Source organism: Zootoca vivipara, chromosome 1 (assembly GCF_963506605.1).
Source record: "Zootoca vivipara chromosome 1, rZooViv1.1, whole genome shotgun sequence".
Lineage (NCBI taxonomy): Eukaryota > Metazoa > Chordata > Lepidosauria > Squamata > Lacertidae > Zootoca > Zootoca vivipara.
Window position 1 is genome coordinate 124,680,289 of NC_083276.1, and position 15,280 is coordinate 124,695,568.

A 15,280-nucleotide genomic window follows, 5' to 3' on the forward strand; every position below is an offset into this window, starting at 1 on the left:
TCTCAGAACATGAGATACCTTGCCACGATCAAGTAACAATGCATGTTCAGCTTGACACAACTTGGCCAGGCCATTGGCTGGTGTGCCAACCGTAGGGATAACACCACCTGACTACAGCGCAGGGTTGTAACCCAATTTCGGCTTCTGCCCCTGTAATGAAGGCATTAAGTGATCAGTCTCAAATCCTGCACCCCACCTGCGACGCGGGAAGAATTGATTATGATGATGATGGGCAGTTAATTATTGCTCCCCTCTCAGTGCAGGAAGCGCCACGCCAGATAATTTACAACTTCCTCACACTGGAAAACCCCTCTGAACCTTTGCATATTTTCCCCTCCCCCTTTTTCCTTTGGCTGATGGAACCGCTACCACCAAATCATACCAATCACTGTAGAGTTGGAAGGGATACCCAGGGTCAACTAGTCCAACCCCCCCCCCTGCAATGCAGGAATCTCAAGTACTGTAGTGTAGATCATACATACAGAAACGCGGAAACAATAAAAATCATAAGCACCATTTATTTATTTTGCAAGCTCTCACTGTTGCCAGACAGACAGACGAAACTTCAAAAGCAACCAGAAAGGGCTGCTTCCTCCTGCAGCGATAATCACCTGGGCTCCTCCACCACTTAAGTCTCCCTACTTCGGCTCAATGGATTGCGCCACGAAGTATCCCGGCCATTCCCGGAAAAGGACGAACCTGGACGCGTCTAACTTAGGGAGGGAGGGGTTGAAGAAGAGAGCAGTGTCTCGTTTCAAATCCCGCACAAGGGAACGCAGCCCATTGCTACGTGACGTAGTTTCGGGCGGGGGCGAGCCGGACGAGCCCATTTCCGCAAGAAACTGGGGGAGGGTGAAACAAACTTCATTTTTAACTATATCTCCCTCTCTGTATGAGGAAATAATCAAGCAACCCCCCCCCCACAAAAAACCTCATTATATATCTTTTAGGCCCAGGCAGCGTCACGCCCCAGCCTCAAAGCACGACGCTCTTCTCTCTCGCCCTCCCCCACCACCGTGCGACTGCTGTGAGGAATAGTTTCTTCCCAGCAGGCCTCGCCTCCCTCCTGCCCGTCACCCGCGTGTTCTCGCGTTGTTTCCTCTCCTCGCGGGGGAGGTTGTGTGGGGTGGGGGGAGTAAGTAGAAGAGGAGGAGAGAGAAAGGGGTGGAGACTTGAAGCCGCTTCAGACCGCCCGCCTTCTCCGTCCTGCTCGCGCCGCTTAGTCAAGCTTGTGCTCCTTGGACGTTCCTTTCCTGCCTTAAAAGTCGGTGAGGCCCGAGGCGCGCGGCGGGATTGATAGCTCGCTGGGGGGTGGGAAGAGAACGCGGCTCGGCGGGTGGTGATTGGGCGGGGAGCGCGGCGTGAGGCTGGCCCGTAACGGCCGCGCTGGCAGGGCCGGTTGCTGGGCCTGCTTCTCCCCTCTCCTCCTCCCCCCTCCTTTCCCTTCACTCTCCGCCGCCCGCGCCCTCTGGCCCGGCCCGGCCTGGCGGGTAACAAAGCGGCGGCCTCTGTTGGGCGGTGACGCCGCTGAGGGAGGGAGGGGACGCGGCGGCGGCGGCCGGGAGGGGCAGCGCGGGACTCAAGCCTAGCCGGGGCGGCGCTAGCGGGAGACTTCCCCCTTCCCTTCCTTTCCGGGGCCATCGCTTCCAGCTCCTGCAGCGGCCGCCTCCGCCCGGAGGGCTCGGTGGGTAGGCCGCGCGGTGGGAGGGCGTTTAGGGTCGGCTGAGGGAAGAGCCTTCCGGGAAAAGGCCCATTTCCGGCCCAGGCGGCGACACGAGGCGGGGCAACCCCCACAACCACACAAAAAAATACACACGGCCTGCCCGTGTTTGTAGATGGGGGGGGTGTCTCTCTTGAGGGGTGAAGGGTGGGGACACCTCCCGGGGCTGAGTGGGTGGCGCCTGGTGAAGAAGGAGTAATGAACTTCACGTATTAGCTGGCACGTTTTCCAAAACCTGTATGCGCTTTCTAAGACCATGGTGGGGAAAGGAGGAGTTTTAAAAATCACGAGGATGGGTGAAATGAGCCCTGTGGATAGAACAGCTTTTTGCATTCCCCCCCTCCATTTTTTGCAAAAGTGTGAAGGGCGTTTTAAATTATTTCCCTTCTCCCCAGCGCCCTGAATTGACACTATGTCCCGATGTAACATTATTCCAAGGCACACACGCTTTCCCCTAGCTAAGCAGTAGCCATGGGGTTGCTGGTAAGTTTGGTCCCCTCAAAATCCCACCCCTTAAACGTGAAAGAGGGTAGCTAGTTTCACTCTGGTTATGCTATATGCTCCCAGAATGCATTCAGAAATTCTGAGAAATTTTGCCCCATCCCCAAAACTTCATACACATCCCAATACCTAGAAACATAGCAGAGGAATGTTGGCCCTGCCTTGTGTTTTATAGACAGCTATGATTTTTTTGGAAGAGCAGATACTGCAATTCTAAGCACACCTGCTCAGAATCATCCCATTTTGCTCAGGTGCAGTTCCAGGGAAGTGTCCCTACAACCTTATTGGGATATATAGAGTACCACAAATGCCCCTTTAAAATACTCCTCTTGTTTACAGTTTAACCTGGAATTGATTCAAGAACATTCATTAAACATTGTGATACTCTTGCTGCTCCGCCTGCCCCCCTCCCTTTTCCCATGAAGCCTAAAATGCAGTTCATGCTTTTGCTTTTTTGTGTTAAGGCTGGATTCTATACATAGAGTTAATACATTTGGACTGAGAGCCTCTCTTTTTACCTAAAATTATGAAGTCGAGGTGTGAGGACATAGCCATGTAGCCTTTGGCTATCTTAATACATTCATCTCATGATGTGGGATATATTAGGGGCCAGTGCTGTCTTGGCAGCTAGGAAGATCAGGAAGAAAGAATTGGATGGGCTAGCACAATAAAAAAATTGTTGTTGTTTCTATTCTATACTTGGAGCTATGTCAGCACCTGCCATTGGAAACAATGTTTCCAAACATTAAAGTAGAAAAAATACTTAAATAAAATAGGAAACCATTAAGATGTATTTTTAGGATGTTGCCAATAGCTGGCAGATGCTTAACTGAAGTCTTCCCAAATGCTTAGGGATCATTTGCTTAACTGATACATCTTGAAAATTTTGTTGCTTTCCATAGGGTGTCTTTTATGAATAATCAAAAGCAGCAAAAGCCAACGCTATCAGGCCAGCGTTTTAAAACTAGGAAAAGAGGTAAGCCTAATTATATGTATGCTTAATTAAATTGTTTCTGTCTAATACAGTTGGACATCTGAGAGAAGTTTGCTTGTGGTCTGTACTGTGTGTGTTTTTGCGCACGCACACACACACACACAGAGAAAGCTGCATTGACAGTTTGGTGGAAAGTCTTTAGGACTTTTTCCACTGCGGGAGGCAGTGGAAGACAGGAGTGCCTGGCGTGCTATGGTCCATGGGGTCACGAAGAGTCAGACATGACTAAACAACAACTTTAGGACTGATTCTTGATCAACTATACCTTTTATATTAAGCCAGTTATGTCTTATTAAGTATATTAAGTCAGTTATATAATGCAAGAGTAAGAGTAGTATCAATATCCCTGTTGTTCTTTTCTTCACTTATCACCTGCTTTTAAAATAAAAATATTTGTTTTAAACAAAAATATACGTTGACCTAAAATCTTAATTTTATTAAAGCCAGTGAACTAATGAATCCATTCTCCTTTGTTTCCCAGTGACAGGTTTTTAGTCTGTTTAAAAATCAGATTGCAGCCTTTGATTTATCTGACACACTGATGTTCTCACATACTGAGCTTCAACAAAATTATTCACTACGAGTTATATCCAGCAGCATCCATGCTTGAGTGAAATAGATTTATGCCCATGCAGCAGGACTTTCCCCTTCCTCTCTGTCTAATCCTGTATGCACCCTCTGCACCTGCCCTTCACCCAAGGATCACAGGGGGTTTACAATATCAAATAGTATAAAACCACTAAAATACATACCATAGTAACAAACAAAAAACAACAATCTACACACAGTTTAAAAGGCCATAGATTGGCTAATTAGCCAAAGGCCTGGGAAAAGCGGCATCAATGGATACAGAAGTAGCCCTAACCCAGGCATCCCCAAACTTTGGCCCTCCAGATGTTTTGGACTACAGTTTCCATCTTCCCCGATCACTGGTCCTGTTAGCTAGGGATCATGGGAGTTGTAGGCCAAAACATCTGGAGGGCCGCAGTTTAGGGGTGCCTGCTCTAACCTGTGTATCTGTTCCTTCAGAGGGAATGTAACTCCATCAAGACCAGGCAACCTCCTATCCATCCAGTCAAGAGAACCACCCACTAACAGTGCCTCAATCTTATCTGGATTGAGTTTTAGTTTTTGGCTCTCATCCAGTCCATTATTGAGGGAAGACAATGGTCCAACACATCCATGCCACAACTGCAGATGTAAAGGAGGAGGATAGCTGTGTGTCGTTAGCATATTGCTGGCAACATACTCTAAAACTCAGGGTGACCCCACTCAGCTGGTTCATGTAGATTTTAAACAGCAGGGGGAATACAATTGAACCCTGAGGAACCCTATTTTGAAGGTTCTATGGGGCCATATGGTATTTGTACCCATGGATTCAAATTTTCATGGTGCTTTAATGCCTGGCTTTAGGAGAGATGTTTGTTTTAGATGGGTAGGTTCTATATTTAACTTCAAGCTGGTCAACTATGAGCTTTCAAAGGTGTTATGGCTAGGAAAGGGCTTAATTTTGCCTCTGCACAGGGCGTATATCTCTTGCTACTATGACATATAAATAGTCCAGCCAGCTGGCTATGTGGCATGCCAGAAAGCACAGGAATACTAACTTGTGGGTAGTAGTTATGTTAAGGAGTGTTTAGAGTTGGGATAGGTCCCATGATACAAGGTCTTATTTCAACTCACTTCTCTAATCCACGTTCAACTTTATGGTGGACCTTCCAGCTTTTTTGTTTTGTTTTTATTAAACCTTTGAAACTGAAAGAGCTGCACACTTCTTGTCAGGATGTTCTATGGAAAAGAGTGTAATCTGCTGTTTAGTACTGTTCTGCTCAAGTAAGTGAGAAACAATGGAACTGAACTTAGTGAAAATGATGGAATTCCAATAAACAAATGAAATTACCGTAGTAGGTGCGAGTGGGACTCGGAAGTAGAAATAGATAAGTACTGTCTTGATCTGCTGAAATGTGGTGGGTGAGCTGGAGTGCACACTGCCAAAATACTATGGTATTAGTCTTTGGATAACAAATTCTCAGTATTTTGAGGATCAAAGAAAACTGATACCTGAGTTTTAAATGTCACAAGTAAAAGAAGATCCTCTCATATTTATGGCATTTACTTCCTTGTAATGTTTTCAGAAATTTTATTTATAATTTTCATTATTACCATCATGTAATGTTTTCAGAAGTGGAGTAGCAAGCAACTATAACTTTGAATTGCTGTGGGTGGTGCTAAAAGTTTAGCCCATTATAAATAGACTGATAATAGGTTAAAACAGAAATTAAGATTTCAGGTGCAGCTGATACTTTGATTGCTTTTTACCAGATATTCTTGGCTTAAGAGAGTGCTCAAACTGACAACACTAATACCAAAAATGATTTTGCTGTGACTGTGGCCCTTAGTTTTCTGTTGTGTACAGTACTTCTGGTATCTTACTGTGAGAGTTTATTGTGTTCTAGTACAGATAAGTGGCTTATTTGAAGCTGAGAAGCTGGCCATTCAAAGATCTTGAGGGATATAGCATATTCATGAAGGCAAGCCCATGAAGTTTTTTTAAAAAATAGATGACTTTAAAAGAGAACTTCTGCAAGGCATTCATATGAGGGTTTTTATAGAGAGAACCAGAATGTAATCAAATGGCTAAAGGAACTGCTGGTGAGAGTTAGCTTGCTAAGTAATAAACTGATTTGTGTCAGAATCCCTACTTAAACTGAAAGGGAAATACCTATGTTTGTGGAAGATTGAAACAGACCTTAATGGTTGCTCAGTCATGAATGCTGTACTCATGACTTCCACAACCTGAAAATTGGGCAGGATACTGGCTGATAATTCAGGTAATTGTCAATTTACTGATGCCACGCCAGAAAAAGGGTGTAGCCAAAGGCTGATATGGAACCATTTTATTTTGATCAGTGGAATGTGGGTGCTAACTTTTTAAAGGTAGCTTTCTTTGAATACAAACCACACTTCTTGACGGAGAAGCGGGGTTTTTTGGTTTTTTTTTTTTGCTAAAAATACCAAACCATATATCATGCAAAAAAGGGGAAAGCATAGATCTTTAAAGGGCCTCTCCAAAGTGTAATGGAGAGTAACTTTAAAGTGGAAAATGGCTATAATATGCCCCCCTGATGTGCTGTATATTAAATGCCAACCTTCTATCTCAGCAGTGTTCCATACAGTGTGATAGTTGTCCATATACAAAACTTGTTGTGTTTCTTTGTGTTGTGATTATTGAGATGTTTTGGACTACAACTTGTATTAGCCAGACAGATGTTGTAGTCCAGAACATCTGGAGGGCACCTGGCTGGCAAAGGCTGATGTATCAGCAGTATGAACCTGTACAACAAGAGTGAGAGATACTGGGGGACTGGATTTGGGACTTCACGTATACAGAGGCTGTGTCATGCCCCAGCCCTAGAAGGCTCTTTTACCCACTACTGTACTGTTCTCTCGTGAATTAGCATGATTTGAGTGCCCTACTTCCTGGTCAACCCTGACACTCAAAGGGTATTTCAAAGAAGAAAGGTTTCCAACCTTTCTGTTCCTCAGCATCTATTGAGGAGCTGCATTACAGAGTGGCCCCAAAGTTGGTAATATTGCTTTAGAATCCATTTTCTTTGTTCTTGACTCAAGTTTGCTGTCATCATTCACAATATCGGTAAAGAAAAATCCTTTTATCTTGTTCTGTGAACCACTCTGAGACTTCCAGGTATAGGGTGGAATAATAATAATAATAATTTTTTCCAGCTGCCAGCCTGAAATTAACTGCCAATTTGTGTGTGTTATTTGTACCCATATAATTTGTTGTGATGAATTTCATTGATTGAACTGTATACCGACTTTGGGGCCACTCTCTGTAATATGATTTTGTATTTAAAAACAATGTAATAAATAGTACTATGTTCACAGAATACTTTATTTATTTATTGCAGATGAAAAAGAGAGGTTTGACCCCACTCAGTTTCAGGACTGTATTATTCAAGGTTTAAATGAAACTGGCAGTGACTTGGAAGCAGTAGCAAAATTCCTTGATGCTTCTGGAGCAAAACTTGATTATCGCCGCTATGCAGAGACACTCTTTGACATTCTGGTGGCTGGTGGAATGCTGGGTAAGTGACCTTAAGAGGGGCTCTTTGGTTTACAAACCTGCCTGTGTATTTGCATGGTTGAATCCTAAAACTAACCAACCATTCATTGGTCATGATCTCAGTTGCTACTGTTTATGCAGCCTCTGTACCCGTCAGAATATAATTGCATTAGAGCTCTTTTCTCTGTGAATGGCTTCGCAAAACACAGAAGTGACGTAGTATCTTATGGTAGCTGTTAGCAACTGATGATCTAGTTCAAATTTAGGAAGATGAAAGCTTCTAGTCAGCCTTCAGTGTTTTCCTGAAAAACTAGCATCCCTGTAAAAAGATGGGGCTGCTAATTCTTAGCACTGGGAAATTTATTTATCTTGCTCCATTTACCATTGAACTTTAAATAGTTGGTTTTCACTTGCTGTTGATTTACTGCACATTGCATTGTATTAAACTTAAATGCTGTTCTAATTAGTGAAAGTGATATTAGCCAATGTTAGCTTTTCTTGTAAAACTAAACACCAATTTCTCAATAGCCCCAGGTGGTACACTGGCAGATGACATGATGCGCACAGATGTCTGTGTGTTTGCAGCACAGGAAGACCTAGAAACGATGCAAGCATTTGCTCAGGTTTGTTTTGTTGGTTTTTTTAAAAATGGCTTTTCTTGATTCTACCTCCCTGCAATATAAACACACACTCAAAAGCAAGGTGCATGTATAAGGAGTTGTTGATTGAGCCCAACAGGGATTGGAAACCTTTTTATCTGTTGAGGGTTTAATTGCTGAGAGATACCTGCTGGCACTGACCAGAGCTGGAGCAGTGATGGGCACAGCCAGAGAGAAAAGTGTTCTGGGTTATTGGAGGGGTGGGATTTCCTTATCCTCAAGTCAAATAATGAGGAAAAAGGTTTTTAAAAATCAGTTGATTTTATCAGGTAAAAATACTGCTGCTTCCAGTTGTTCTGAAATTACATAGAGAGGGGGAAAGCCTGACAAAATTAGGAAATTGACAGAAAGTAAGTTACTCTGCTGGGATACAAAGATTCTGGGGAATCCCCTTGCTGGGGAAAATTCTGAAGGCGCTGGGGGAACATAAAATGAAAGCAGGGCTGCATATGGCCCCCAGGTAAAAGGTGGCCCACCTTTTCTATGAAATCTATAGTCTTAATTGCTAACATTTGTCTTTCAGGTCTTTAACAAGCTGATCAGGCGTTACAAATACCTGGAAAAAGGCTTTGAGGATGAAGTCAAAAAGGTATTGCAAGTTGAAACTACTTTTTGGGGCATGGCCTTACAGATACTCCTGTATATTTATGTGTTTGTTACTATTTAGCAAAACATTTAGTCTGCATGTGCACATATTCCTTGGCTAGTCACTGAGGGCCTGAAAGAAAAGAATAATTTCTGTGCCATTCATAGAAGTTTCATTTTCTTGTTACCTGGAGGGTATAGTTCTCTAGGCATCAGAGTAAGTGGCTGTAGAAACTTCGTGTAAGACTTTTAGTCATTATAATAAAAACTCTGCAAAAGGAAGTCCTTTTCTTGTTTCCAGTGATACATTCCTTTATATCTCATGGTAGCATTCATAAATGATTTCAGCACTTTGCTTGTTTCAGAGTGTTGACTATGTCTTTTACCCTTTGCAGTTGCTGCTATTCTTGAAAGGTTTTTCAGAGTCTGAGCGGAACAAACTGGCCATGCTGACGGGTATTCTTCTGGCCAATGGGACACTTAATGCGTCAATTCTCAACAGTCTATATAATGAGAATCTAGTTAAAGAAGGTAATTGTGGTAAACTATTTTGGAATTAGAGTAGTGGAAGTGTCCCCTATCTGTTTTGATATTTAGAGGTGCATTCCTGCGCAGTGTGTTAGGTTTCTCTTCACCAGTGGAAGTCGTGTCCAACCTCACTTCCTGAAATAAACAATAAATTGCAAGAACTCAGGCCAAAAGAATCAATCCCAATGTTGAATGCTAATAAAGGTAAATTCCAGTAAAAATCAGGACAAGGCCCTGTTTCGACTATTCTTCGTCAGCTGGAATATTGAGAAAGTTGAGATGAATCTTAGAATAATTCTCCTTATAATAAAAATTCATTCAGATCTCTAAACATAAAGTTTTATCATATGTAAAAAACAGACTATGTTTAAATGCACATAACAGGTATATCTGTGAGTCACTAACCTTACATCAAACTTACATTCTGTTTTCTAAATGAAGAGTTAAATTGCTTATAATGTACAAAGATAGCTTGTCTGTGCTTGAAATGATAAATCACCTTCAACATTGGGATTGATTCCCATTTAAACTCCGCATCACATCAATAAAACCTTGTGAAGATTTATTTGAAATCCATCTTCTTTTGGCCTGAGCTCTTGCAATTTTTCGTTTATTTCTGGACTTTCCCAACAACCCCACTTCCTAGCATATGTGTATTTTTCTCAGAACTTTACAAGACCCAGATTTTTTTAAAGATTCACAGGTTGAAGTAGGCACTAGGTAGCAGACTGTGCATTTGTTTTGGTTATAGTGAAGCAAAACCTTGCCATTTAATTATCCAATGTGATCTATGCACGTCTAGTGAGAGTGCTAGAAAACCTTTCCTCATGAAGCCAGTCAGGAAGTGATACACAAAGAACGATTTCATTATCAAAATCTGCTGTGTTTTTGTATGCTAAGCTGTGGCCTACAGGTGTAGATGGACTATGACTCCCATCATTCTTGGCCATTGGCCGTGCTCTTTGGGACTTATGGGAGTTGGGAGTCCAATCACATCTGGAGGGCCAAGGGTAAGTCACATGATATTAGGACAGGATGAAGCAGGACACCTCTTCAAGAGTATTAAAAGTAATCATACAACTCCTCATGCAGGTGTTTCAGCAGCCTTTGCAGTAAAACTGTTCAAATCATGGATAAATGAAAAAGATATCAATGCAGTGGCTGCTAGTCTTCGTAAAGTCAACATGGACAACAGGCTGATGGTAAGTAAATAAAGTGATCTACATTTGGTGCTGAAAATGGGAGTAATTTGAGATGTGCAACTTTTTTTAAAGCACACCACAAATAATCAATATAAATGTTTCAGGAACTCTTTCCAGCCAACAAGCAAAGCCTTGAACACTTCACAAAATACTTCACTGATGCAGGATTAAAGGAACTTTCTGAATACGTCCGGAACCAGCAGTGCATAGGGGCTCGTAAAGAACTGCAGAAAGAACTTCAGGAGCAGATGTCACGTGGGGATCCCTTTAAGGATGTAAGTACATTGGTTTCCTCTGCTCATAGTTTATGAGCCTCTTTGGTGAAAGTAGCTTGGTTTTCTAGCTGTCTCAATTGCTGTAACAATAAAAATTGTTAAAATATTTTCTTTCTAGGTGTGTTTGGTGAATCAACATTGCACTATAATGTCCGCACAATGTAAAATGCTGACACTCAGCAAGGTGTTTTGTTTAATAATTTTTGAAATAACTGCAATATATGTTCAGGAACAGTTAAGCATGTTCACATATACGTTCGTACCTGTTCAGGCAATAGCCTTTTCACCTGTGAATAATGCTCTTGTGTTTATCACATTTGCATCCTACAAGGGATCCAGGAAAGCATGCATTGGGTTAGCTTGTTGATCAGTGGTAAGCCCTGTGAAGAAAGCTGGTCTGCAAGATGGTGACATTCACCAAGGCCACTGCCCAGGGAGCTCTGTGACTGAACAGGGATTTGAACCCTTTTCCTTGGCAAGGGTTTGGGGCAGAGTTGGCTGGTTTCACCTTGCTTCCTAAGGATTGGTTGTTGCTACAGTGCACAAACCATAGATGTTTTAGGACTAGAGCTCCCACAATCACCAGGCAGCATGGCCATTGACAGCTCATGGTAGCTGGGGATCCAAAAAAATTGGAGGGTGGAAGGCTACCATAGATCGGCCCTCTGCAGTTGGGTGGCCCAGTTTCTATGCTTGGTGTCCATGATCAATGAGAAATGCATTAAGATTTTAAATTCTAAAATGGGGGTGGGGAAGGGGAAGCAAGATGCCTGAGTCTATAGGCAGGAACTGTTGAAAGGAATGGGTAAATGGCTGTTCCCACCTTGAGCTGTGTCTTGAATTTCACATTCTGAGTCTTGACAGAAATGTCTTAAAAGGTGGTGCGCAATGTACCCTCCCTGCGAGAGGTGAGATTACAGGGAACCAGGCAGAGGGCCTTCTCGGTAGTGGCGCCCGCCCTGTGGAACGCCCTCCCATCAGATGTCAAGGAAACAAACAACTACAGTGGTACCTCTACTTACGAATTTAATGTGTTCCAAACACACATTTGTAAGTCGAAAAAAATTGTAAGTCGAATTCCATAGGAATGCATTGGGAGAAAAAATTCGTAAGTCGAAGTAACCCTATCTTAAACCGCATCCAAGATGGTGGACGGAGCTCCATTTGTAAGTAGAAAAATTAATAAGTAGAGTTATTTGTAAGTAGAGGCACCACTGTATCTGAGTTTTATAAGATATCTGAAGGGAGGTTTTTAATGTTTGATGCTTTATTGTGTTTTTAATTGTGTTGGGAGCCGCCCAGAGTGGCTGGAGTATAAATAATAAGTAGTAGTAGTAGTTGTTGTTACTCAAGAGTGGTGCCAAGTATTGTAGCATTTACTGCTTGGGTAGAGCAAAGCTAATATCTAGGCCTAAGGAAATCTATATCTGAAAATCTAAGCAAAGCTTGTCAATACACGTGCAAGAATGTTATGTAACACTCCCTGGAATCGCTTGTCTAGATCATCTTGTATGTCAAGGAAGAGATGAAGAAAAACAACATATCAGAACAGACTGTGATAGGCATTATCTGGTCCAGTGTAATGAGCACTGTGGAATGGAACAAAAAGGAGGAGCTAGTAGCGGAACAAGCCATCAAGCACTTGAAGGTATTTGTATGTTCATTTTTTAAAAATGCAGTGCAGGCATGGGTGCAAAGTCCACGCGATCATTCCCTCTGTACCCAGCTAAGTTTTCAGGTGCTCATGCAGATGTCATATTGGGGTAACCCTGAGGTTTGCAGACAAATCAAATGAGAAATTAAAAAATATATATGAATGTAGCTGGGGTTGCACATTTAATGCGTCTCCCACCACCCCACCCCACAAAAGAGAGCAGGAAAGCCTGAGCCTGCTCAGTGTGCACAAAATGTGCACTGGACAGTAGGACAGGGAATGAAAGCTAGTGGCTAGATCCCTGAAAAAGAAGATTCTACACTGCATAATATTATACGGTCCCAGTCATAATACTGTATTGCCAATCTCGACATGCAGAGAATAGGCTGGATAAAAATGAAACTAGATTTTTCAAATGGATTCTCTTCATTTCTAGATTTAATATAAACTTATTATTTCATTCAGAATAATCCCGTTCAAAATGTACCCTGAATGCCACAATGTAGGGCTCACATTGTTTCTAAAATGTTGAGTTCCTGGATTTAGAAAAATCTTATTTACTCTTCTGTCTGTACAAGAAAATGGAAAATCTCTAATAGCTAACTTAGCGATGCATGGTTCTAAGACTGGGGTGGGGAACCTTGGGCCCTCCAGATGTTGCTGGACTATAACTCCCATGAGCACCCACAAATGTGGCCAGGAAAAATGAGAAGCTGCAGTTCAGCAACAGCCAGAGGACAAAAGGTTCATTCAATGGAGGTCTATGAGAAGTCCTCTTAGAAGTTCCCAGACAGCTGTTTTTTGCGGTTAGGATTTTTTTCTTCATGAAAGAGGCATTTTCTGGCAGTAGAGTTTGAAAATATACATGTCCATTTTAGGACATATTATGTGTTGATGATTTAGTAGAGTTTGAAAATATACATGTCCATTTTAGGACATATTATGTGTTGGTGATTTCTGATAAGGCCAATTTTAAGCTGTATTCTGGTGTATGATAGCTTGTGCATAACTAGTAGGCAAAACATTATTTATTAAATTTGTATACCACACTTCATCTGAAGATCACATGGCAGTTCACAACTTTAAAAAAACAAAATGAAAGCACAAAATAATGTAATACAATAAACAACAACCCATTACTCCCTCTCCAACACATTTAAAAGGCCTCTTTATGGAGAACTGGGAAGCTGTTAATCAGAATAAAAGCGTGTGTGGTTTTTTTCCTGTACATAACTATTCTTATAATCTTTACAGCAATACAGCCCTCTTCTTGCTGCCTTTACAACCCAAGGTCAGTCTGAACTGACACTGTTGCTCAAGATTCAGGAGTACTGTTATGACAACATCCACTTCATGAAAGCCTTCCAGAAAATAGTGGTGCTCTTCTACAAAGGTAATGGTTTAACACTCAACTACTTAACCTGTTTAATCTCCAAGAAGCTGCAGCTGCAGCCCATAATTCCATTATGCCAGCTGAAAAGGTCTTAATTTCTTGACAAGCCACAATAGTGTTAACATAACTCTGCCCCCATTGTTATGTCAAGTGGCTTGAGATGTAGATGAGTATCCTATTGATGAAAATAAAGGTAAAAGGTAAAGGGACCCCTGACCATTAGGTCCAGTCGTGACCGACTCTGGGGTTGCACGCTCATCTCGCATTATTGGCCGAGGGAGCCGGCGTATAGCTTCCAGGTCATGTGGCCAGCATGACAAAGCCGCTTCTGGCAAACCAGAGCAGCACATGGAAACGCCGTTTACCTTCCCGCTGTAGCGGTTCCTATTTATCTACTTGCATTTTGACGTGCTTTCGAACTGCTAGGTTGGCAGGAGCTGGGACCAAGCAACGGGAGCTCACCCCGTCACAGGGATTCGAACCGCCGACCTTCTGATCAGCAAGCCCTAGGCTCAGTGGTTTAACCACAGCGCCACCTGGGTCCCTCCATTGATGAAAATAGGGTGTCCTAAATATGTGATTGAGCAACATATAAAATGTATTGCTTGATGAACTGGTCAGGTCTAATGGAAATTTACAGCCAAAACAATGCTAAGACCACGGAGCATGAGGAATGTGGCTTGACAAACTTACTGGTGGTTGCTTTTTTAGAGGGTTTGCGTTTAAGCACTTCTGTGCTTTGAAAACATTTGATGTGACTGCATCTATTTTCTAAGCTGTATTGCATGAAGGGATAGATGCTACTTTCCCTAACCCCACACCCCCCCCCTTTGTTTTCAACAGCTGAGGTGCTAAGTGAAGAACCCATCCTGAAATGGTATAAAGATGCACATGTTGCCAAAGGAAAGAGTGTCTTTCTGGAACAAATGAAAAAGTTTGTAGAATGGCTCAAGAATGCTGAGGAAGGTGAGTAAGCCTGATGCAATTCCGCTTTGCTTACTGTGCATTCATTTGAGTGAGTTAACAAAGTGTTCTCATGCTGGGATGCTTGTTTGTTTTCTTTCAGAATCTGAGTCTGAAACTGAAGGTGACTAAGTTGTCAAAAACAGTAAAGCAAACAGGAGCAGTAGATAAAACGTCATGTCTCGTGTCCTTCTGATTCTTACATCCTACCTCCCTTTATCAAGCATGATATAAGGGCTCTCATGGCAAAATTTTGTTTGTGTTTTCTATGATCGTTAGAGAACACCAGATTTAGGTTTTTAAAACCATGTGTTAGTAGCTTACAGGAGCTATAGATTTGATTCCAACATTGCATTACTTTTTTGTTACCTTCTACCTCCTGTATTTTCTACTGTAACATAATTTAAGGCCTTCCACAACTTTAATTCATTTTATCCCTGGGTTTTCTATTAAAAAGTTTACAAGTAGACATGATTTGGGAAAATTAAATTTGTTATAAAAATTCTGTTTGCAAATTAAACTGTACAAGTATCCAAAGTAAAGAGGCCATACTTGTGTAATTTTTTGTGAAAGATAACTAGATTCAAGCAAGAGTGATGGGATTCCTAACATCACATCATTCCCTGTTCATAATACCACTGCAATTTGCAGTCGCTAAGCTCAATATTGAAACTAAGCTCTTTGCCTTCAGCTTCCTGGTTCTGGTGTTCTTGCAGTCTTAA

The 15,280-nt window shown here is 42.2% G+C and overlaps 1 protein-coding gene across 4 annotated transcripts; it reads left to right on the plus strand.

Annotated features, from left to right (window-relative positions):
* Positions 1-1,137: 1,137 nt before the first annotated feature.
* Positions 1,138-15,100, plus strand: BZW1 (basic leucine zipper and W2 domains 1). Of its 4 annotated transcripts, none has more exons than XM_035137023.2 (12): positions 1,138-1,268; positions 3,124-3,197; positions 7,145-7,321; positions 7,828-7,922; positions 8,482-8,547; positions 8,939-9,074; positions 10,164-10,273; positions 10,378-10,548; positions 12,050-12,196; positions 13,457-13,595; positions 14,439-14,561; positions 14,662-15,100. In XM_035137023.2, exons 2-12 carry the CDS (start codon positions 3,134-3,136, stop codon positions 14,688-14,690), a joined length of 1,257 nt encoding a protein of 418 aa, XP_034992914.1. In that variant the 5' UTR covers positions 1,138-1,268; positions 3,124-3,133; the 3' UTR covers positions 14,691-15,100. The 4 variants fall into 4 exon arrangements, with proteins under 4 accessions (XP_034992914.1, XP_034992924.1, XP_034992933.1 ...); XM_035137033.2 differs by having other exon boundaries at positions 1,141-1,264; XM_035137042.2 differs by lacking the exon at positions 1,138-1,268 and adding an exon at positions 1,578-1,684.
* The last annotated feature ends 180 nt before the right edge of the window (positions 15,101-15,280 follow it).